At 40.0% G+C, this 23,340-nt stretch overlaps 1 protein-coding gene across 1 annotated transcript in view; it reads right to left on the bottom strand.

Annotated features, from left to right (window-relative positions):
* Positions 1–1,902: 1,902 nt before the first annotated feature.
* HIC2 (HIC ZBTB transcriptional repressor 2) overlaps positions 1,903–23,340 on the bottom strand; it is a 67,733-nt gene continuing 46,295 nt past the window's right edge. The window contains exon 2 of the mRNA XM_040348460.1: positions 1,903–12,848. Coding sequence (XP_040204394.1) covers positions 11,187–12,821 — 1,635 coding nt within the window. The 5' untranslated portion in view covers positions 12,822–12,848 and the 3' untranslated portion in view covers positions 1,903–11,186. The remainder of the gene's footprint in view (positions 12,849–23,340) is intronic.

The following is a 23,340-nucleotide window of genomic DNA, read 5'->3' as shown; positions in this document are numbered from 1 at the left end:
AAAGCAAGTTTAAATGTCCCAATTCACAAAAAGTTATAATTAATGACTTCTCTACTGTAAGAATAAAGACCAATGCATGCAGTGCCTCACGTAACCGCAAAACGAACACGTTAAGTGACCGTGAAGAAGCATGCTTTTCATGTGCTTCACTATATGGCACGCAACGCACAATTAGGAGCTGCAATACTTATACTTTCCATAGTGTTGTGTTCTGCTTTTACAGGGAACGCAGCGTCCATGTGTAACCTAGCCTCTCACTGATAAGGGATTAAATAAATATGTTTTTTGCAGGACTAGAGACACTTGTATAAGTGAAGGGAATGGAGGGCCAATAGTTCAAGACTGAAGCTGTAAACCATTGGAAAAACTGCTGTCATTTAGCCAAGGCTATAAAAACTTGTAAACTCTGATTGTTAGCTTAAACTTTAAACATGACTATGGGAAACTTTGTTTTCATTGTGTTTGTCTTTTGCTTAAACTGTGCAATACAGTAGACTGTTGGCTTCCCAGCCAGTAGTTCTGTGGTAGGTTGCGTTTCTTTCCCTCAAGGATTGTATAAAATACATTCGCATATTAATACAGAGGAGTCGGAGTCGGGGAGTCGGAAGTATATAAAACTGAGGAGTCGGAGTCGGAACATTTATCTACCGACTCCACAGCCCTGGTACGAACGATCAGTTTATCTTACGAAAGCAGTATTTTTTGTCCGATTTGTGTGCACTAGGCTTTAGGCTAGGTTCACACTGCTGTGATCCAATTTTCAGTGCAACTTGGATGTTTGCATGGAATCAGACCAAAGTAAATCAGGAATCTTTTCCAAAATCATCCTGCCAGGTTGCATTGATGTGATCAATGTGATTTCCACTGTCATGCGATTCTGTGCGACTCAAGTCACATCTGAAATCGCACTAGTGTTAACAGAGCTTTAATCTGACGTACATATCCACTATGCAGTGCACATCAAACAAATCATAGTTACTGCCAATCAGGCAGACCTGGTATTGCTTACTATTCTCAATACCATCAGCAAAGATGAATGTACAAGGCGATTTTTATACAGTGGATCTTTTGTGAAGCAGACACAAGTTTCTCAGTACATTAAACAAACCTAAACACAGGGGAAATGTATATTTGCTCATATTTTGCAATACCTTCTTGTGCGTGACTAGGTTACCTGTTTGCATTATTTTATTAAAAACGTTATCCAAGTAGCAAAGTGCAAGTGTATCTACTCCAAAGAAGAGCCAAGACAGCAGCACACTGTGGATGGTCTGGGTGGGAATGAAGGCCAAGGTCCTTTCTGGAAAAAAGCCTTTAAATTTAGATACATCGGTGTGCAGCTGTCTCATCTTTTCTTTAGTGAGTTGGTTTGTAGTACAGACAGTTCCCTTTTAGCCAGCACTCGAGTCCCAGAAGACAGTGGTAGTGTGGTGCCTAGTGAGCGGAGGAATTCCGCAAGTCAAATCCTACAGGCATGCTCAACTACATAAGCTGGCCCATACACTTCATTTTCATTTGGCATGAACAAGTCTCCCACTGTGGCTATTGTACCGACAGCCGGTCCCCTGCTTGCTGTGGCTGTCAAATTACCTGAACAACAGCAGCTACACGTTATTGGATACAGCCGCTGTTCAGGCAAAAAATTTCCAGCAAGCTGCTTTGACAAAAGCAGGTTAAACAAATCAACCTTTAGGAGCTGAATGGAGTGGAGTTGGAAGAGCCATCCACTGAATTCAGTTCCTAAAATGTGCACCTTCTGTATAACGAGCTTTTGTGGTATTGCTGATGAGTGCAATTACCGTATTTTTCTGCCACAATGCACTTGGAGGGGGAAAAAAAAAAAAAATGGATCCAATTGTTCAAAATACAAATGTAGAAAATGTAACAATAAGATTCAAGTAGAACAGTTTTCAATCAAGCTTTTAATGAAAAGATCATAAAATAACAGTTCTTTTTCATCACTGTACATTAAGACTGAAAGTTTTTCGAATGTTCAGATCACCAGAATCTTCTGTATCCACTTTATTTTATCTATATGACACTAGAGTATGAGCTCCTCCATAGAGTGCTCTGACCTGAATAGAAAATCCATGAGGAGAACATTGCAGCCCCGGGAAGCAAAGAGGTAGGACTGAGAACAGAGAAAGTCACTATATCTCCTTTTCCAGTTCTTTGCGTCATCACTTGTGTACTACAGATGGAAAGGACCAGAAATAAGCAAGCCATTTCACTAACATCGTGTGTAGATAACCAGCCACAAATTTCTCAGCATAAGTAGCTAGAACACCAAAAGAAAAGAAAAGAAAAAAGAAAAAAAAAAGTACCTATGCCCAGCCCTGAGACAAGTCTGTGATCTGGGTGTTATTTAGGAGCAATTAGAGGTCTTTAATTACCCTGACAAAATTACCTTGTTTTTTTTAATCTGAAGCTAGTGATTCACGATCTATAAACAAGGTAAGCTGTTACACAATAAAAAGGGTGCCTCCCTGGCAAGATTCCTAGAAGTCAGACAGGTGGAACCTCTCTCTAGTAATCACGTATATATATGACACACTAAACTAATGCCCAGTGTCAAATGCCTGTCACGCTGCATACAATCTGTTCAGGATTGTGGTTTTATGACTGCAGCTTGTAAAGTGGGCAAAGTGGTTCTTTATTTTAACCATTTACACATTTTTAAGGTTCACCTGGTTTCCGATTTAGTATAAGAGATACACTTGTGTTGCATAATGATAATGCACGGTTGCTCACAAATCAGAATCTTCTTGGATTGTTTTGGAGTTAGAAGAGGTTGGGCTTTGGCAGACTTGAGAAGAGGTTGGGCTTTGGCAGACTTGGTAAAAGGCAGATGAATCTTCTGTTCAGATTACAAAAGCGTAGCATGACTGGGCACAAATAACTGAAATTAAACAGAATACGTGCAGATTCGTACCATCAAAGCAAAAACTTTGTTGACTTGACCTGGACAAGGTTATAGTTTTTCTTTATTATAATCTTCAGGAAAATAAGGCTTCAGTCTACTAACCAATATATTAATGTTTATAAGAACGATAACATTTTTGCCTACATTTCCAATAGGAACAATATACCATTTAGCGCATTTGTATATTTGGCATGAAAAAAAAAAAAATACATTCCTTTATTTCATTTTTTTTTAAGCAACCACAAGCAACACACAAACCATATCTCATCACTGCACAGCTCCCTGCTGTGGCAGGATAGACAAAATGTCACTGAAATAATTTGCTGTATTTCTAGTCCCATCCAGTAGTTGATCATATCTGCAGTGGGGCAATGTTTAATGTGGTCCTCATACTCCCGTTAAACTTTAAAGGACCAGGTCACATGTTGTCCTGATAAAATGCACACTACCGCAACGCTAAGTGGTGCAATGTTGTGGCATTTATTTAACGATCACCCCAAATCACCCTGCCGCCCACAGATGTGCTTTGCAGAGCAAAACACGGCAACACACTAATGTGCGTTGAAGTGTGCTGCCAAGAATGGTACAATCACCATCTTTTGGCAGTGCAGCACACCACAGTGCATGTCAGTGTGTTGTTGCATGACCTTCAGCAGGTGCGTCTTGGGGTGCTAAAGAGAATGACTGCTACCACATTGCACCTTGCAGTAATGCACATGTTGCCACAACAAACATGGTTTAAATGGGCCCCTTAGAAACAGGACACAAGGGATAAGGACACATCCCTTCTTAGTCTCATTTCACCTCCTGTACCTGAAGGACTGAAGGAATTACCAAACATTCCATCAAAAAACAGGAATAAAAAAAATAAAAAAAAAAATAAAAAAAATAAAAAAAAACATAGAAGGAAAGCATTTTGCAGAAAAAAAAAATACATTTATATTTATACCAAATGAAGCCGGTGACATTGTAACAATAAAAAAAAAAAAAAAAAAAATTACAGAAGTATCCAGTATGAAACAGAAGAACTACAGAAAGTCCCACTTGGTGATTTATGGCTATTTGTTGAGTCTCTGAGGATATTTAGGTTTGTTTGCTTTTTCTGAAATCCTTTAGTCTTCAAAGCATTAAAATGCCTGCCACAGGCACCTTGCAGTGTTTGAGGGCCCATGACAGAAAGGATTTTAGCCCCATGTGACAGCTTCAACTTGGCCCTTCCAGAAAGGCCCCTGACAAACGTATTGAAGTAAACATTTATTATGGTCAGGATGTATAAACCAACCTGCTTATTTGCTGCTGCCATCCAGAGGGGGTGGTGAAATAAATACATTCAGAACTGCACATACATAGTGAAACAATACAAACACTGCAAAAAGTCTGCACCATCTTTGATTAGTTATTGAAGACCAGACAAAATTAATGGTATATTATCTATGGGTCATACACGAGCCCCAATTTATATGTGTGTAGATTTAGATTATGTAATAACTGGCAGCTACATTTCTTTTAAAAAACAAATTTGAATCTTAACCAAGTTAACATACAAGGGATAAACATTTTGCTTAATGTGACCCTATGCTCAATATGTTAAAGTGGTAGTAAACTCTCTTTATCTTTTAAATGATGAATGTCTAGTAGATGTTCATTTATCCTACAGGTAAGCTTACCTTTAGGTAAATATATTCTAGTGAGCAGCAGCAGCCAGTGACATCACCAGCACATGTGCTCTGAAGGAACAGCATACCCATGCCGTTCCTTCAGAGCCCTGTGCCATGGGAGCGACGTCATCATGGCTCGGCCATTCAAGCGACCGCAGCCTGCAAACCCGGAAGGAAGATCGGGTGAAGATGGAAGCCTCTGCAGCAGTGATAGCGTGCCACTGGAGGGCTTTGTTTCAAGGGAAGTCTTTCATATAATGCAAGTCTTTCATAATGTTCATAATTATGCCTTTACCTTGCAAGAGAGTTTTATTTTAAATTTGTTTTAATGTTTTCTACCGCTTTACATTTTTAGCTGGGATGGTGTAAAAAAAAATGGCTGTAATACTTTTCCTGTAAGAAATACTACGGTCAAACCTCCCTCTGGGTATGCAACCAAAATAAATAGGCATTTGGTCACCCGAATGCCTAGGATTTAGGTCACGTGACCAGTACTGGAAGTAGCCTGTTGCAAAATCTTTTCCAAAAGGTAAGGTATTTTAGCCCTTCTAATTATTCTTTATATAACCCCCAGAAAAACAACATATGTTATGCATAAATCAATGAGAATAGGTTCACTTTAAGACTGAAGAAGGAAAACGTTTAGAAGTATGTCATTTGTTCATAAATAGTAAAGTAGGGCTGTCATAAGAGAAACAGGCTACTATTCCTGACCCCTTCCATTATAAAAAAAAAAAAAAAAAAAAAAGGCCAGGAAAGAAAGACCTCTCGATCATGCTGACCCCCTGTTTTCAATACTCTCAGTCACTGACCTGGAACAAATATGCAGAGAAAGACTCTCACTTTCCTGATCTGTTCCACGTCAGTGGTTCAAAAGTACTAAAGCTAGTAGATCAGCATAACTACTATTTTCATAAGGTGATTGGCAATGGTTGCCCAATATTTCTTGGACACCTTACTCTAAGACATCTCACTGTACCTTGCAGTGGAGTAACACATACAATTGAGGCTGTAGTAATTGTGAATATCATACATCTATCATGGAGGAATTCATCATTACTTACTAGGGGTTTTCTGTGTTTTTGTGCCTTCAAGGCAGTGAAACCTATCTGTACATTGGTCATTTCAACAAATTATTATGTATACACCAATTAGGGTTTCCAGCACCCTAAAAAGGAGATATACATTTAACCACCACCATGGCAAAAGTTCTTGTGTTTGAAAAGGTTAAATCCTAAGATTTACCAAGTTTCCACATTAAACTTCCATGCACTGCCAATAAACCAGGATCTCCAAACATGAAAGCAATGAGGTCAGTGAAAACCCAAGAAAATGTGGAATTAATTTTGACTGGTCTGTTACTGAGGTCTGAAACTGTAAAGAGTTATGTAAACAATGAGATAAATATAAATAGTCCATTTTTTTTTATTTTTTTTTTATTCATTTTCTGAGCCCAGTTGGTTTCTTCAAAATGTGCTTTGGTTTAAAAAATAGTTTATGGATTTGGGTACAAGCTATTTTTTTTCCTTTTCGTTTTTTTTTTTTTCAGTTTTATAATACATCCTTGTTTATGGTTTACACGTCTAAAAAATGTTTTTCCTGTTATTCCGAAAAAAAAAAAAAAAATATCAGGAACATGTATTTTTCCCCCACTGCCTACCATTTTACAATATGAAGTGTGTTTCATACACAGAATATAGCCCCTATCCCTCCCATCCCTCCACCCAGGTCCCACAATTCTTAAAATTTGCTTTAATATGAAACTAGTGTTTAGCTTTTCTCATAAAATACAGAAAATGTTAGATACAATACTATGTCATAGAAATGTGGCTGAAAGTTTGGTGCCTGGAGGTAGCCAGTCCCTGAAGTTTGAGAAGTATTGTCATTATTCATGTTGTCACAGTTTGGAAATGTATTCCATTAATTCATTCTCTAGAACACAAACCTACACAGCTATAATAAAAAAAAAAAAAGTACAATGCTCAACTATACACAGACTTTGTGTCGATATTAAGTGCTGAGAAAAAAATAAAAATTATACATAAAAAAAAACATTTTCTGGGAGTCAAGATTTATTTTTCATGTATATGGGATGGGTGAAGGTGCAGTTTAATTTACTATCTAGGGTATAAATGATCATACCTTTTTTTTCTCAAAATGGTATAAGCAATGGTGAGAGTGCCAGTTTTTGGTTTAAAAAATAAATTCTAAAGGCTCCCTCATTCATTGCGGGCAGAAATATTTTTTTTATTTAACAATTTTAATCTAGAAAGCTGAAAGACTACATTGTACCACTGTTTAGAAGCAATTGTTTTTCTGCAGAGTCAGTAAAAAAAAAAAAAAAAAACCATAAGGAAGTGAAAAGTCTCAAACTTTGGAGGGCATATTAATTAAGAATTGTCAAAAGTAGTTTTGTTTTTTTGGAAGGAATGGAGAATCCAGACTTAAGTTGCCCATACACTGCTCAAATTTTGGCCGATATCTGCTGGCTCAGCCGAATTTCAGGCAGTGAATGTCCCTGCCGGCACCACTCCATTTGGCAAAAGTTGATTGTTCAATTGACTTTTAACAAAGGAGCCTGTTGGATAACTTGTCAGTCGAACAGCACCTTTATCCAATCACATGCAGGTACTGTTCGAAATCAGTTATCCTGGCACGGGGAAATTCGACTATGGTGCACTTTTGTTCAGCCAGTGTATGGCTAGCTGTGAAAAAAAAAAAAAAAAAAAAAAAAAAAAAGAGTTCAGTCCCATAACCACGTTTGAAAATTACAACAGGCTAGTAGACTTCTTTTTGTGCTCTTTTCTCAATGTTAGTTGATGTTAAAGAATCCCACAAAGCCCTCTGCAGCATTTGGGAAAGGTAAAACGTAATAGACAAGTTTTATTTCTTTTGGTGAAAATTAGAGAAATCTTGGCTTTATCCACAGTTCAGCTGCTACCTGCAGTCCTGGAGTTATTATTTTAACTGCAGTGGTGGTCTTCATATTGGGCTGAACTGCGGGCAGAGCAGAGATTTCGATGTAGAAAATAGCTTGGTCTGTCTCCCAAGCATTGCAGATAACTATGGAGTTGTCCCTTAAGAAAAAAACAATCCAACTTACAAAATTGCGCAACAGCAGGAAATGCCCTTTTCCTATGAAACTGCTCCTACACATCCAGCAGCCTAAAAAAAAAAAAAAAAACAGCACTGTATGCAAATACCACAGTAAACTCAGTGCTCTGGGCGATCTCCCCCATCATTTCACAATGCAATGTGAACACCGTAGCAACTTACAGAGAAGTACATATACTGTAGGATCAGGATGTAGGGAGGGGGTGAATGTCTTCTAGCTGTGTAGAAGCAGCTTCCAAAAAAGGAAAAAATATGCGACATCTACTGGACCACTTTCCCTTAAACTAATGCAAAAAAAATTAAAATTGCGAACAGGCAGGTGCTTTATTGCAGAAATGACATGCAATGTCTCTTCTGCCAGAAAATAAACCTACCTGCTTGCTTGCAATCCTCCCCAGAACGTAAACAGAGTGCCGCTGCACGTTTACATTTTTCGGCACAGTGCCAGTGTGTTGAGATGAATGACTCAGGTGCATGCGCGGGAGTGATGTCATCCTGCACTGAAAAATCAAGATGGCAAGGAACCAGACAATGCCTTCTACACCAGGGGCTATTTATGACCTACATATTTCCTTTAGAACTTTAGCAGTTGCCCATTGAATTAAATTAAGATTGTAGCTTTTAGCAGACTGCTCAGACTTGCCATCTCATATGAATTGATTAAAATATATCAAAGAGATACAGCCATATGTTAATAAATATACCCTTGTGAGGAAAAATTGTCAAATTAAATATCAGCAAGCCCCAGAAGATATTTCATCTTTGGCCCTGAAGCATCTGTATTTATTTCCCACATACTGAATTACACAAATGTAAAACTACTGAATTGGACTGTAACCAGATTATGAGTCAACCAAGAGCAGCTATCAACAGTGTGGAATGCAAATCATCTACTTTCAACTAAAAGAGACAATGCACAAATATCACAAGCATAGCAAATTCCATGATTAATTAAGCTACACAGGTGTACAATGTGTAGATCCAGGAATCGCAGTACTTAATGGAGCAGACCAATTATATAAATATCGATAGTTTAAAGAAGAACTCCAGATATGATTAAAAAACTAAACATGCAATAAACATGCCCATTCTAGTCAAAATGTTTGCAATCTGCTTAGATCTGCTCAATCCCATCATATGCAAATGTGCTCCTTTCCTGGCAAACTTAATAGTTGGCATACAATTATCTGCAGATGTGAACAGAGTCCATGCATCTCTAGGAAGTGTTGCGATTACCATCTTTTGGGAAGAAAGGGATGCCAGCTTTTATGTATTTTTTAGGCTATAGACCTGCCTGCACAGTTGTTCAGAGGAGGATGGGAAGCCAAAGAGACTGAATGGCTTCTAAATCCGATTGTTTCAACATTTCAGGGACTTGCTGGGTTTTTGTTAGTGGACAGTTTAAATCTGCTTCCTGGAGTTCGGCTTTAAATACCACAAATAAACGTATCATCAACGCGATTCCACATGGGGAAAAGACAACTATATTTTCAAGCCTCAGTTTGTTACTTTGTCTCTTCTTACATTCATTTGAGGTCATAGGACTGAACTTTGATGAACAAAAAATAAATAAAAAAATAAAAAAAGTTTGCAGCTTAACCTGACTTTTCTTTAGTTTCATAGTTTTGGTCTTAAAAAAATAAAATAATAATAAGTAAAACTTGAATTTTCTAATGTGGCCATAAATTGTAAGGGTACACCAGTATTTGGTTAGTTCTGGATTCTGATGCATTTCTAACAGCGGCTGGCCATAATTTGCAAAGATATTGGGAGACTATGTAACACTTTGGGAGTCACAGCTTTGGAAATATCACAAACCTCTGCAGCAAGAGGCGCTTCTATCTAGGAAAAGGGTTTGGTAATTATTTTGGTTTATTTCAGATTGGATCTCTTTGGGTTCTGTTCATTTTTGGATCTATTTCATAGCCGTAACATGTAGAGTATGGCAAATTCCTGACAGTCTTATGTTTTCAATTTAATTTAAATGTTCTAACTTTGTACATTTACTTACATGAAAAAAAAAAAAAAAAAAAACTATGCAAAAGCTTCTTCGTAAAAGCATCTCACTTGTCAAGAGTTCAAGAGGTAGCAAAAGTGACCAGTCCATCGCATCCTTCCACCTTTACATACACAGCCACAATAGGCTGACACGCACACCGACACACACTCACGTATACACACACAGGAGTACCTAATAGGCGACTAGTAGTCACCATAAACAGCAACATGGTGAGAACCTTCTTTCCTAACAGATAGGCTACAACTGGAAGCCAGTCTGGCAGTAAAGAGAAGCGTTTCCTATATTTTGGAGGTGTGTGGGGTGGAGAAAACATTAATCCTCCTACGGTTTAACACTTTTTGGGTCAGGTTAACAGGGCACTGAGCACTGTAACAAAGTACTAGGTGCCCTCTGTAGGACAGAAAGAGTTACGATGTGTCTGTTTCTGAGCTCATCTTTACACGAGAAGCTCAACAACATGTAAAAAGTGAGTAGTGAAAAGAAAGAATCATAACCCACCACCCCAAAATAACCCTAAAACTTCCAGTTCAAAAATTCACAGATTCAAAATGTAAATTAGACAGTCTCCCACAGCCCAGCACTGAGACAAGTACCTATTACAGACAGGAAAACAGAGGGAGGCAAAACAAAGAACCTCCCTCCCACTGGCTCACATGGGTACAACTGTTGGGCAATGTTAGTTTCCAGTCTGTGGAAAAAAAGGGCCTTCAGAAAGAAGAAAGGTACCAAGAGGGAACATGCAAAGAATTCACAGCCACGGGATACCAAGAGCCCCAGAAAAGTGCCAGCCCTCCTTCAGCTATCTAAACATTGGTGTAAGAAAGGGGCAACTTGGCAGGAACCTATCCAGATGCCCACAGTGGTAACCAGGAGAGGGAGTTGTGAGGTTTTCTTGGTTTTCATTCATAGATGGATTCATGGATATAAGTAGGAGGCCAGCACCTCTTAAGGCTGGACAGAAGTAGGCAGGGCCAAGATGTAGAAAGGTGTGATCATCACAGGGTGTGAAATAACATGCCTTCAGTAAAACTTCACCAAAATGCACCCTACACCAAAAGACTTAACTTCAATGTTTAAACTTGCTGCTAGAATAGTATAGTAGGATGGCAATGCTCACAATAGAATTTGTTGAATCAGCAAGAATCACAATGGCCATTCCTTGGCAAGAGTGTCTGAAGTCTTTGTGTAGGTGCCGATGATGTAGAGGCAAAGAGTGCTGGGGATGTAATCTTTGTTGTGTAAACTGAAGATGATGTACAACTGGCTTTGACTATGCCACATGTTGAAATGTTGTCATTATTCATTACACATTAAAGCTCAGGTGAGGCATTGCACCCCCTTTCTTCCATCTCTGATACAACTGGAAAACAGGTACCCATAAAGCAGCAAGTCATCAGGAAGGTAAATTGGTTTGTGTGTGTTTGTGTGCACAAGAGAAGCACATTCTTAGGATGTCGTAAGAGTCTTTGGTTTAACATGGGGAGGTGTGCATACGCAAGTGACTGATCAGATTGCGCTGTTGGGTGAATTTTCCCCCACAGAGCTGACATTCATAGGGCTTTTCCCCTGAGTGGACACGCATGTGCTCGGTCAGTCGATATTGCCTTGTAAAGCGCATCCCACACTCGTCGCAAGCAAAAGGTTTGAGGCCCAGATGACTCCTCATATGGCGGGTCATGGTTCCTCTTTGTGTGAACATTTTGCCACAGATGTTACAGGGAAAAGGACGGGTCAGCCAGTGCGTTTTCTCATGCTGTCGAAGGGTGGCTGGATCTTTGTAACTTCTCTCACACACTGAGCACTTGAATGGCCGTGATTCATTTGGAAAGGTAGTGTTGGGAGTGGACAGATCCTCCGCTTCCTCTTTGCAGTAGGAATCTTCCTCTTTGATATATAGCTCCTCTTCAGTGTGCGTTTCCACATGGGCATTCAGTTGCTCTGAATTGGGAAACCCCTTTCCACAGGGGATACAGACATACAAGTTGTCTCCAAATGGCACAGTCTCAAATCCATCTTGTCGGTAAACATAGTTGGCACTAGGATGTTCAGTCTCGTTCTCGCTATGCCCACTTTCCTCACTGTTGTCTTTGCCATTTTCCACTTCCTCTTTACACTGGAAACCCTTTTCTGAAGCATAGCCCCCTCCAGATATTCTCTCTTTTGACTTAGGCCCAACAATAACTCCATTGGGCATAGGTTCTCCTCTTTCCTCTGGAGACAATTCTCCTTCTTTCCTGTCCCACTCCTTTTTACGGGGACAGTGGCGAAGCAGTTTCTTTGGCCCGGATTCAGAGTGGTTTTCCTCCACTTCCATTGGTTCACTGTCTCTTTTTTGGAGGGCGGATTCTTCGTATGAGGCACTGTTGGCTACAGATGCTGAGGCAGATTGGGGGGAACCTGCACAACTATCTGCTTGTACATTCTCTTCTTGTGCAGGTTGGGACGGGCTTTTCTTGGAAAGGTCAAGGCCTATCTCATGGTCACTCCCATTAGTGCTGTTATGAAGGCTGTTGTTGCTCCCTGTACCTCGAATTAAAGGGTGGCTATTTTCCTGGTTAGAATTGTTGATAAACACATCTTCATCTTGCCCTGCAGTACTGGACAGCTCATTTGAGTTGGAGCCCTTGTTTTCATCAGATGAGCCAGAGAATCGCATATGAGCAAGTTGGGGAGTGGAGAGCCTGTGACTCCTTCCAACTCGGCCTATGCTGGGCACTCCAAGCTTTCCAACAAATGGCTTCCCAGCACGCTTGAGCTTCTTCCTGCAAAGAGTTGCCAAGTCGTGGAGTTGGAGGTAGCTTGCTGCAGTGAGAAGAGCATTGAAGTTCTGCTCTCCAGGCTGGTCAGATGTTGTTAGGAGTTTACCAGTGTAGATAAAATCCAAAATCTGACGGAAAACTGCTGGATTGACCATGTCGGTATCTAGATTGATCAGGTTGTCATGGAGAACAAGAGACTTAAAGTACATGCTGCTGGCAGCAAGGATGTTCTTGTGAGCTCGGAACAGGGCATTTTCCACCACAATGATGACATCACACAGGAAACCTTTGGCTCGTTGCTGATTCAGCTGAAGCAGCAGTTGTTTGGCATGGTTTGGCAGATCCATTTCCCCTTTTCATTCAGTATGCTCTGCCTAAAAAAAAAAATATAAAAAAAAATATAAATACATTATATTAAAAGGAGGTTTAATTTTAAATTGTCTATTTATTAAAAGAGAATAATAGGGACAGATTCCACAACACAAAATTCACATCTAAACTGACCACAAAGCACACTCCTAAAAATGACCACTTTCTGAAACAAATATACATAAACACACAAAATTCTAAAAATAAATAGGTGTATGGCCACTTCTCGGCCTGGGGTAGCAGTCAATGTTGAGAACAGGCACAGAAGCAAAATGGCACCCCCAAGAGTCTATAAGTGTCACTAAACCCACATCATAAAAAAACTATCAATAAAGAGGACAATTTTATGCAAAAAAACGGTTTGATTCCGCTGCTTCTCCACCTTCTGTATATGTCCCAGATTCAGCTAGGAATTTTGCAGCTGTAGTGGAAACTCTGCACATGCTCAGTTTTCAGGTCAGGTTCTATGCCAACCATTTCCTCCCTATAACATCTGAGAAGCCCATGTGACTATAGAATCACACATGTGGGTCTACTCTATACACAGTGACAGCGCACTCCTTCATTGCCACTAACCAGCTAAACACAATGGGGGCAGGATATTACATGTAGATTAATGAAGGCTTCACCTTCCTCTTATTCTAAGACACAGGCTGGAGGGGTGCAACAGAAATCTGCCCACACCATGTTATTTACACAAAATAATAAGGATTTGATGTCAAATAAATATATATTTGTATGCCAATTTGAAACAGTTAATTAATAATTATTTTACCAAATGTTTTTTATTGGATTCCAAAAAGGATAGATAGAGAGGATATATATATATATATATATATATATATATATATATATATATATATATATATATATATATATATATATATATATATATACATACATACACATACACATACACATACACACACACACACACATACATGCATATACACACACATCTCCCCCCCCCCCACTGTAATATACACATCTCCCCCCCACCAACTATAGTACCCCCTCGGTGCAAACACCCCCCCTCCTCTCGGGGCAAGAGACCCCCCCTCGGGCAGTACAGACACTCCCAGCGTGTGCTTCTTCTCCACAGTGTAAACAGAGGAGGGCCGCCGCCGGGTGTACCAAGATGGCCGCGGCTCCGGAGTTAGGCCGAAGCCGCGGCCTTTCCTAATGTTATTCCTGCGGCTCCGGAGCTAGGCTGAAGCCGCGGCCTTTCCTAGCTTTATGGCCGCGGCTCCGGAGGTAGGTGTTCCGATCCGAAGGGGGTGACCCGTTCGGATCACGGATCAACTGTGATCCGTTGCACCCCATACAGATTAGACATTCTTATAATATGTAAAAAAAAAAAAAAAAAAAAAGCTAGATTTTATTTCCATCATTTACACTTTCAAAATTACAGAAAAAAAAAAATGGCATCTGCAAAAGTTTGGGCACCCTGCAGAATTTCTAGCATGCACTGCCCCCTTTGCAAAGCTGAGACCTGCCAGTGTCATGGATTGTTCTCAATCATCGTCTAGGAAGACCAGGTGATGTCAATCTCAAAGGTTTTAAATGCCCAGACTCATCTGACCTTGCCCCAACAATCCGCACCATGGGTTCTTCTAAGCAGTTGTCTAGAAAACTAAAAGTGAAAATAGTTGACGCTGACAAAGCTGGAGAAGGCTATAAGAAGATAGCAAAGCGTTTTCAGATGTCAATATCCTCTGTTCAAAATGTAATTAACTACTTCAGTCCCGGGCCATAGTAAAAAGACGGCCTCCAGGTGGCGCTATAAATCCGGGAGGCCGTCTTTTTATGGCCTCGGGTCTTCCGGCCACTGGGGGGCGCGCGCCGCGTCACCGATGCGCGTGCCTGGCGGCCACGATGTCCGCCAGTAACCCAGTCGGCTCCCCCCGGCTGCATCCATCTGGTTCAGATGCTCAACTGGTCGTCAGCAAAGTCCTACACCAGCCACCATTGCCTTGTATGATGTAAGTGCTGGATACTTTTTATTACAATATTAAATACAGAATACTCGGAGGCGCTTTTCTTCTTGTTTTAATCGCTAGGTACCCGCGATCGGCAGTTTTAGAGCAGGGACGTGGAGCTCTGTGTGTAAACGCAGAGCTCCACGTCCTGTCAGGGAGAGGAGACTGATGCTGTGTCCCTTGTATATAGGGACACAGCATCGGTCACCTCCCCCAGTCAGTTCCCTTCCCCCACAGTAAGAATCACTCCCAGGATACACATTTAACCCCTTCCTCGCCCCCTAGTGTTAACCCCTTGCCTGCCAGTCACATTTATACAGTAATCAGTGCATTTTTATAGCACTGTTCACTATATAAATGTGAATGGTCCCAAAAATGTGTCAAAAGTGTCCGCCATAATATCGCAGTCCTGATAAAATTCGCAGATTGCCATATTACTAGTAAAAAAAAAAAATCTGAATTCTATCCCCTATTTTGTAGCCACTATAACTTTTGCGCTTAGTGCGATTTTTTTTTTTTTTACCAAAAGTATGTAGAATACATATCGGCCTAAACTGAGGGGGAAAAAGTTTTTTTTTTTTTTTTAAATGGGATGTTTATTATAGCAAAAAGTAAAAAATAGTGGTTTTTTTTTAAAAAATTGTCGCTCTTTTTTTGTTTATAGTGCAAAAAATAAAAACCGCAGAGGTGATCAAATACCACCAAAAGAAAGCTCTATTTGTGGGAAAAAAAAGGGACGTCAATTTTGTTTGGGAGGCACGTCGCACGACCGCGCAATTTTAATTTAAAGCGACGCAGTGCTGAAAGCTGAAATTTCCCCTGGGCAGGAAGGGGGTATATGTGCCCAGTAAGCAAGTGGTTAAGAAATGGCAGTCATCAGGAACAGTGGAAGTTAAAGCAAGATCTGGAAGACCAAGAAAAATATCAGACAGAACAGCTCGCAGGATTGGGAGAAAAGCAATTCAAAACCCACGTTTGACTGCACGATCCCTCCAGAAAGATCTGGCGGACACTGGAGTTGTGGTACACTATTCCACTATAAAGAGATACTTGTACAAATATGATCTTCATGGAAGAGTCATCAGAAGAAAACCTCTTCTACGTCCTCACCACAAAAATCAGCGTTTGAACTTTGCAAATGAACATATAGACAAGCCTGATGTATTTTGGAAACAAGTTGTGTGGACCGATGAGGTTAAAATAGAACTTTTTGGCCGGAATGAGCAAAGGTACGTTTGGAGAAGAAAGGGCAAAGAATTTAATGAAAAGAACCTCTGTCTAACTGTTAAGCATGGGGGTGGATCAATCATGCTTTGGGGTTGTATTGCAGCCAGTGGCACAGGGAACATTTCACGAGTAGAAGAAAAAATGGATTCAATAAAATTTCAGCAAATTTTGGATGGTAATTTAATGCCATCTGGGAAAAAGCTGAAGTTAAAGAGAGGATGGCTTCTACAAATGGATAATGATCCTAAACACACCTCAAAATCCAAGGGGGATTACATCAAGAGGCGTAAACTGAAGGTTTTGCCATGGCCTTCACAATCTCCTGACCTCAACATAATTGAAAATCTATGGATAGACCTTAAAAGAGCAGTGCGTGACAGACAGCCAAGAAATCTCAAAGAACTGGAAGACTTTTGCAAGGAAGAATGGGCAAAGATACCTCAAACAAACAAGAATTGAAAGACTCTTAGCTGGCTACAAAAAGCGTTTACAAGCTGTGATACTTGCCAAAGGGGGCAGTACAAGATATTAACTCTGCAGGGTGCCCAAACTTTTGCAGATGCCATTTTTTTGTTTTCTGTAATTTTGAAAGTTTAAAATGATGGAAATAAAATCTAACTTTTTTTTGACATATTATAAGAATGTCCAATCTGTAATTTGATGCCTTTTGGAGATTTTTCCATCTTTCCTTGGCTTCTTTATGCACATTAATACAAATTTTTACCTGGGGTGCCCAAACTTTCTATCCCTTACACACTATATATATATATATATATATATATATATATATATATATATATATATATATATATATATATATATATATATATATATATATATATATATATATATATACATATACATATACATACATACATACACACATACATACATACATACACACACACACACACACACATATACACACACACACCTATACCGTATATACTCAAGCAGAAGCAGAGTTTTTCATCAAAAAAATTTTGTGCTGAAAATGCCCCCTCGACTTATACTTGCGTCACCTTTTTGCGCCTGATCTCTCAGACTTTGGGGAACATAGTGAGGCATGCAGATGGACACCCTAGGCTTATACTCGAGTCAATAAGTTCTCCCAATTTTTTGTGGTAAAATTAGGTGCCTCGGCATTATATATATATATATATATATATATATATATATATATATATATATATATATATATATATATATATATATATATATATATATATATATATATATATATATATATATATATATATATATAATCTCATAACCAGCAGCAGAGGGCTGGAATCTCCTCATGTTCTGGTTGTTTCACAGCAGACAGGCTGTGTAAATTGTCCCTTCTATATCACTTTAACGTGTTAATGTGGGGTGAGGAAAAAAAAATTATTCTGTTGGAAAACTGCCTATTAGCAGCTCTCCCATATGTTAATCACTTGCCCTCAGGAAGATTTAGCCCCCTTCATGACCTGGCCATTTTTTAGGATGCAGCACTGCATTACTTTAACTGACAATTGCGCGGTCTTGCGAAGCTGTACCCAAATAAAATTCATGTTCTTTTCTTCCCACTAAGACCTTTCACACTGAAGGCGTTTTGCAGATGCTATTTTTAGCCCTTTAACGCCTGAAAAATGCCTCCCCTGCAGCGACAGTGGGAAAGCCTGAGTGCTTTTACACTGGAGTGGTGCACTTGAAGGACTTTAGAAAAAGTCCTGGAAGCAGCAGGATATACACAGCTCCTCCACCACCCCTACCCATCTAAATGAATGGGCACCGAAGTGCCTGCAAATCGTTTCGGCAATTTAAGCCAAAATGTATTCTGCTACAAATTGAAAGTAAAAAAAAAATCCCAATAAGCGTATATTGTTCGGTTTGCGCAAAAAAGTTATAGCATCTACAAATTATGGGATATTTTTGTTACTAGCAACAGCAGCGATCAGCAACTTATAGCAGGACTGAGATATTGCGGCAGACAAATCGGACACAGACTTTTTGGGTAGCAGTGTCATTAATTCATACAGCGATCTGTGCACTGTACGAACGACACTGGCTGGGAAGGTGTTAACATCACTGTGGGGGAGGTGCTTGTACTAGGGGGAAGGCATGGATCGGTACCCCTGCTTTGCAGAGCCAGGATTCATGCCTTCTGTACTGACAGAACAGCAATCTGCCTAGTCACCAAGGATCGGTGGGTACCAGCTGACATTGAGTCTGCCGTACCTGCCGATCAGCTCCCACTTTGTATAACAGCAGAAGAGGGCCGGATCTGGTGCAGCGCAACCGCCCTTCTGCAGTAAATCTACGTTGGGCGGTCTACAAGTGGTTAAACAAAGAAAAATTATTAGTCGTGAGATTTACACATCTACATTGCTCCGTCATCAGAAACCAACAATGTCTTTACTTCAAGAGAAAGCCCCATTTCCTTAACATGATATTAAATTAAAGTGTTGGTTACCCCAGCATTTTAAATTCCTTATACATGTGCCTGCTGTACCATATACGAAAAAAGTATCCGGTTCTTTGTACCACTTCCTTTATGTGAAATCTCTGCTAGTCCTGCTTTTCTGTTAAAGCATTTGTAAACCGCGGATGTTCCAAAAAAAACTGAGAGGGCTGACATGTTCCCCGCCTTTCTTCCTGGTTCGCGAGCACCAGCGCAGTGATTGGTTGGAGCCGCAATGATGTCACTCGGTTTTGACGCGTAGCTTTTAAGTTCCGGCAAGGTATGCTGGACCTTCAGAGCACATGCCCCAGTGATGTGCACGTTTAGGAGATATATTATTTATGGCTACAGGTAAGCCTTGGCAATTTTTACCTACAGGTAAGCCTATACCAAGGGAGGTTTACAACCGCTTTAAAAACTGACCACACTAGGAAATAGAACACATCATGGTCAGGTCTCTGATCATTGGAGAAGAGCAGCCCGAGTTCCCAGCATAAACTAGACTTGTTCAGACATGCAAAGATATTTTTTCTGCTGTTTCTCCTCCCCCATCTCCTATGTAGCTGAGAACAGAAGGAATGTGATCACTTATAAAAAAAATAGGGGGGGGGGGGATATCTAGACCAGTGAAAAGTGCTCTAATTTTTTTCTACATCGGTTACCAGAACAGAGGTAATAGGGACATATTTCAATGAGCATACTTATGTTCAACTGACAACTGTAAAAAGGTAAGGTTTCCCAATACTTTGTTGAGATTTTCACTAAATTCCTGTCTTTTCTCTGCAACAGGAAGAAGACAAATCTTCCAGATGGGAATACAGACTGCAAAAAAAATAAAAAAAACCCAACTCCTGAAACATAAAATATCTGCAGCACTATCACCTCAAAATACTCAATATATCTTAACCTTTAACCAAATATTATATAATGATGCCCTACAGTGCATACCTCAAAATACTGGCTAAAATAAATCTATAGGACCTTCACAATACTCTTAAGGTGCTCCCCACACACCACATTTAACATGATCATCCTCCTCAAAATTATACAAGCACTCAGTCTCCATCTCGATTACCTCCCCATTACAAAAAAGGCAACTCAGCTTTATGCATATATGTATTCTAGTAATTACTTTTATTGCAGGTTCCACTTCTCCTTACTTCCCTCTTTCCACAACAGAAAGGTGTTAATGTTCCAACAATCCACAACTTCTTTCATCTCTCCAGCATTATAATGCTACGAGCACTTCTTATGTAACGTGCAACAGTTTTTATGGTTTAATTTACATTTTTAAATAAGTGGATCACCCTATTTGGTTTTAATTTGCATCTTTCACTGGCAAATATGATAAAAGCACATATCCAGATGAACAGAAGTCATAAAAATGGAAGCTGTGTATAGTTTGGAATTCTACCACCTTTCCTAAAAATTTGTTAGATTAGAAGCCGGTGCCAATTCTCCTAAAAATGACAGCTGGAGCCTAACTTTTGAGGTTCTCTCTAGTTTTGGTTCTTGCTCCTGAAATGGACAGAATGGATCCTGAAATCCATAATAGTTTGTTCTTCCCTGGTTAAAAGTTAATGCAATAACTTAAGACTTTAACTTGAACTTTCCCTTTAACCACTTAAGCCCCGGACCATTTTGCAGCTAAATGCCCAGGCCAGGTCGTGCGACGTGGCTCCCAAACAAAATTGGCGTCCTTTTTTTCCCACAAATAGAGCTTTCTTTTGGTGGTATTTGATCACCTCTGCGGTTTTTATTTTTTGCGTTATAAACAAAAATAAAGCGACAATTTTGGAAAAAAAAGGCAATATTTTTTACTTTTTGCTGTAATAAATATCCCCCAAAAATATATATAAAACATTTTTTTTCCTCAGTTTAGGCCGATACATATTCTACCTATATTTGGTAAAAAAAAAAAAATCGAAATAAGTGTTTATCGATTGGTTTGCGCAAAATATAGCGTTTAGCGTTTACAAAATAGGGGATAGTTTTATTGCATTTTTATTAATTTTTTTTTTTACTACTATTGGCGGCGATCAGCGATTTTTTTCGTGACTGCGACATTATGGCGGACACTTCAGACAATTTTGACACATTTTTCGGACCATTGTCATTTTCACAGCAAAAAATGCATTTAAATTGCATTCTTTATTGTGAAAATGACAGTTGCAGTTTGGGAGTTAACCACAGGGGGCGCTGTAGGGGTTAGTGTTCACTTAGTGTGTGTTTACAACTGTAGGGGGGTGTGGCTGTAGGACTGACGTCATCGATCGAGTCTCCCTTATAAAAGGGATCACTCGATCGATACGCCGCCACAGTGAAGCACGGGGAAGCCGTGTTTACATACGGCTCTCCCCGTGCTTCAGCCTCGGGGAGTGATCGCGACGGAGCGGCTATAAACGAATAGCCGCGCCGTCGTCCCGGATCACTCCCCGAGGGAACCCGCCCACCGCACGCAGCGTGGGGGGGGGGGGCCGAGGGGTCCCGATAGGACCCCCCACCCGCAAGGACATATATACGTCCTTCTGCCTGTCCGTGCCATTCTGTGGACGTAATAATAATAGTCGTACGGCGTGCGTTAAGGGGTTAAAGTCCAACCACATTTTTTTTAATTTTATTTTTTTAGATTTAGTTTTGGGTAGTGTGGCAAGGTTGGAATTGGAATGCCTGTTGATTTTTTTATTTGTTGTCTTAGGCAATATTTCATCTCACTTCCTGTTCTGGTGACAATTTTGTCTAGAGGCGCACAATAATTGTAACTGGTCCCAAACTATAGATTTGTCGCCTTAGGCCTCATGTACACTGCTGCTGGTAAACAGACGTTTAGGAGCAGTTGGCCATTTTTTTTTAGCTGCCCCTGAACTCTCCTCTATGTTATATTATCAGTACATGTACACTGGGTCGTTTATAGTCTAGGCATTTCAGTTTAGAAGCATTTTTTGGAAAGGAAAAAAAAAAAAAATGCATTCAGGACAGATGTTCAGAGGCATTTAAATATTTTTTTTTTTTTAAATGGTCAAAAAATGTATCGCCATTAAAAATGCGTGTAAATGAAACGTGACTAAAACGCAGTAACTCACGTTTAGCCACGTTTCATTTACAGGCATTTTTAATGGCGATACATTTTTGACCATTTAAATAAAAAATGAAAAACGCGGTTAAAACGCAGCACGTAAACGTGGCAAAACAGACAATTGTAAACGTTCAGTTACCATCTGTCAAGTTAAATCATTCAGGAGAGGTTTTAAAAGCATCCCGTGTGCATTAAAAGGGGTAATGCATTAAGGTGAAATTACACCTTGCAGTCACCGCCCCCCCCCCTCCATTTCCAAGGGCGCGATCCCGTGTCATTCCCTCCATGCCTGATCGGCTCTTCATTGGATAGATTGATGGCAGTGCAGCCATAGGCTGCCGCTGCTATTCAAATCCAATGACGCAGCCGCCGAGGGGTGGGGCCGAGTCATACAAATCGGCGGCTGTGGATGCTGATTGTATGGCACAGGAGCGCACCCACAAAATTAACTAACCCCCTCGGGAGAGAGCTTCCCAGAGGGGGTTCGCTCTTGCGGGGAGGAGCCGTGAGACCCCAGAAGAGGACGATCGGGGCCACTCTGCAAAACAAACTGCACAGTGGAGGCAAGTATGATATGTTTGTTATTTAGAAAAAAATAAATAAAAAAATGTAAGCTTTAGTGTCACTTTAAGCCTCACTTGCTGGACTGAAGTTGGTGATGAAACACTCAAAAGCTGTACGCCAACAATCAGATTATCGTACGTGGTATTTTTCATCCAATTTTCTAATCATGTGTACTAGGCTTTAGGCTGTTATACCTCTGCAGTGCACTCCATGCAGTGCACTCCATGTTTCTTGCCAACACACAAGCCTTTTAGTGAACCAAGACATAGTCTTAGAAATGTGACAAGTATAGGAAAAGCATCTTGCAAAAAAGGTAGTAAATTTAATGGCACTGGATAAACTGCAGGACTATGTACACCAATGTGTCAGGTGAATATATATATAGAGAGCCAATTTGGACCAAAGCATTAACATAAAAACAAAAAAAAAAAAAAAAAAAAACACACCACACCTAATATCGTAACAGCTTTTCCCATCATGCTTCCTCCTGCCTGCTTGCAATGTGTTTTGGTCTTTTTAACTATGCCTAGCTTGACTCACTGCTACAATGTGTTCTACATTATTACCAGCAATACCAGAAATGGTGGGGGGGGGGGGGGGGGGAAGAAACCCACCCTTCTTCGTTTTACAAAACCAAAAGACTAGGCACACAAGTCAGGAATGCATGAATGCTGCTCAAGCTACAGCAGAGTCAAGCAAAGTTCAGCTGACAAGGTTCTCAGTCAATTTAAACCATATGCAAGGCTTGCCTGCGGGGCCCTGCAAGATGGAGGAGATGGAGGAGTGGAGAGAGAAGTGGGAAGGGATAGAGAGAAAGTGTATATATAAATGTAGAGGAAAGGGGAAGCAAATCAGGACAGAAAAAAAAGATTACAGTGCAAAAAAAAAACACACACACCTGCTTTCAGGTGATGTTAAAGCAGCCGGCCAATGGCATTTTATATTGTAAAAACATTGTAATGACTATTAAGAGGGCAGAAAATCTGAAAAAGACATAGATCAAACATCAATACAGCTGAAAGACGTATTAAAGTGTATCTAAATCCAAAAACAAAAATATATGTCATATATTGCAACTTACAAGTTCTTCGATATGATGGTCGCTCTAGTTTTATTTTATATTGCTATGTATACCGTATATTCTGCAAGTACAGAATAGCGCCTACTCATCCGGATAGAAAGCCAGTGTCCTTGTAACCAAAATC

Source organism: Rana temporaria, chromosome 1, assembly GCF_905171775.1.
Source record: "Rana temporaria chromosome 1, aRanTem1.1, whole genome shotgun sequence".
Classification (NCBI taxonomy): domain Eukaryota; kingdom Metazoa; phylum Chordata; class Amphibia; order Anura; family Ranidae; genus Rana; species Rana temporaria.
Note: the sequence above shows the minus strand (reverse complement) of the source record. Positions and strands in the feature narration are given on the sequence as shown.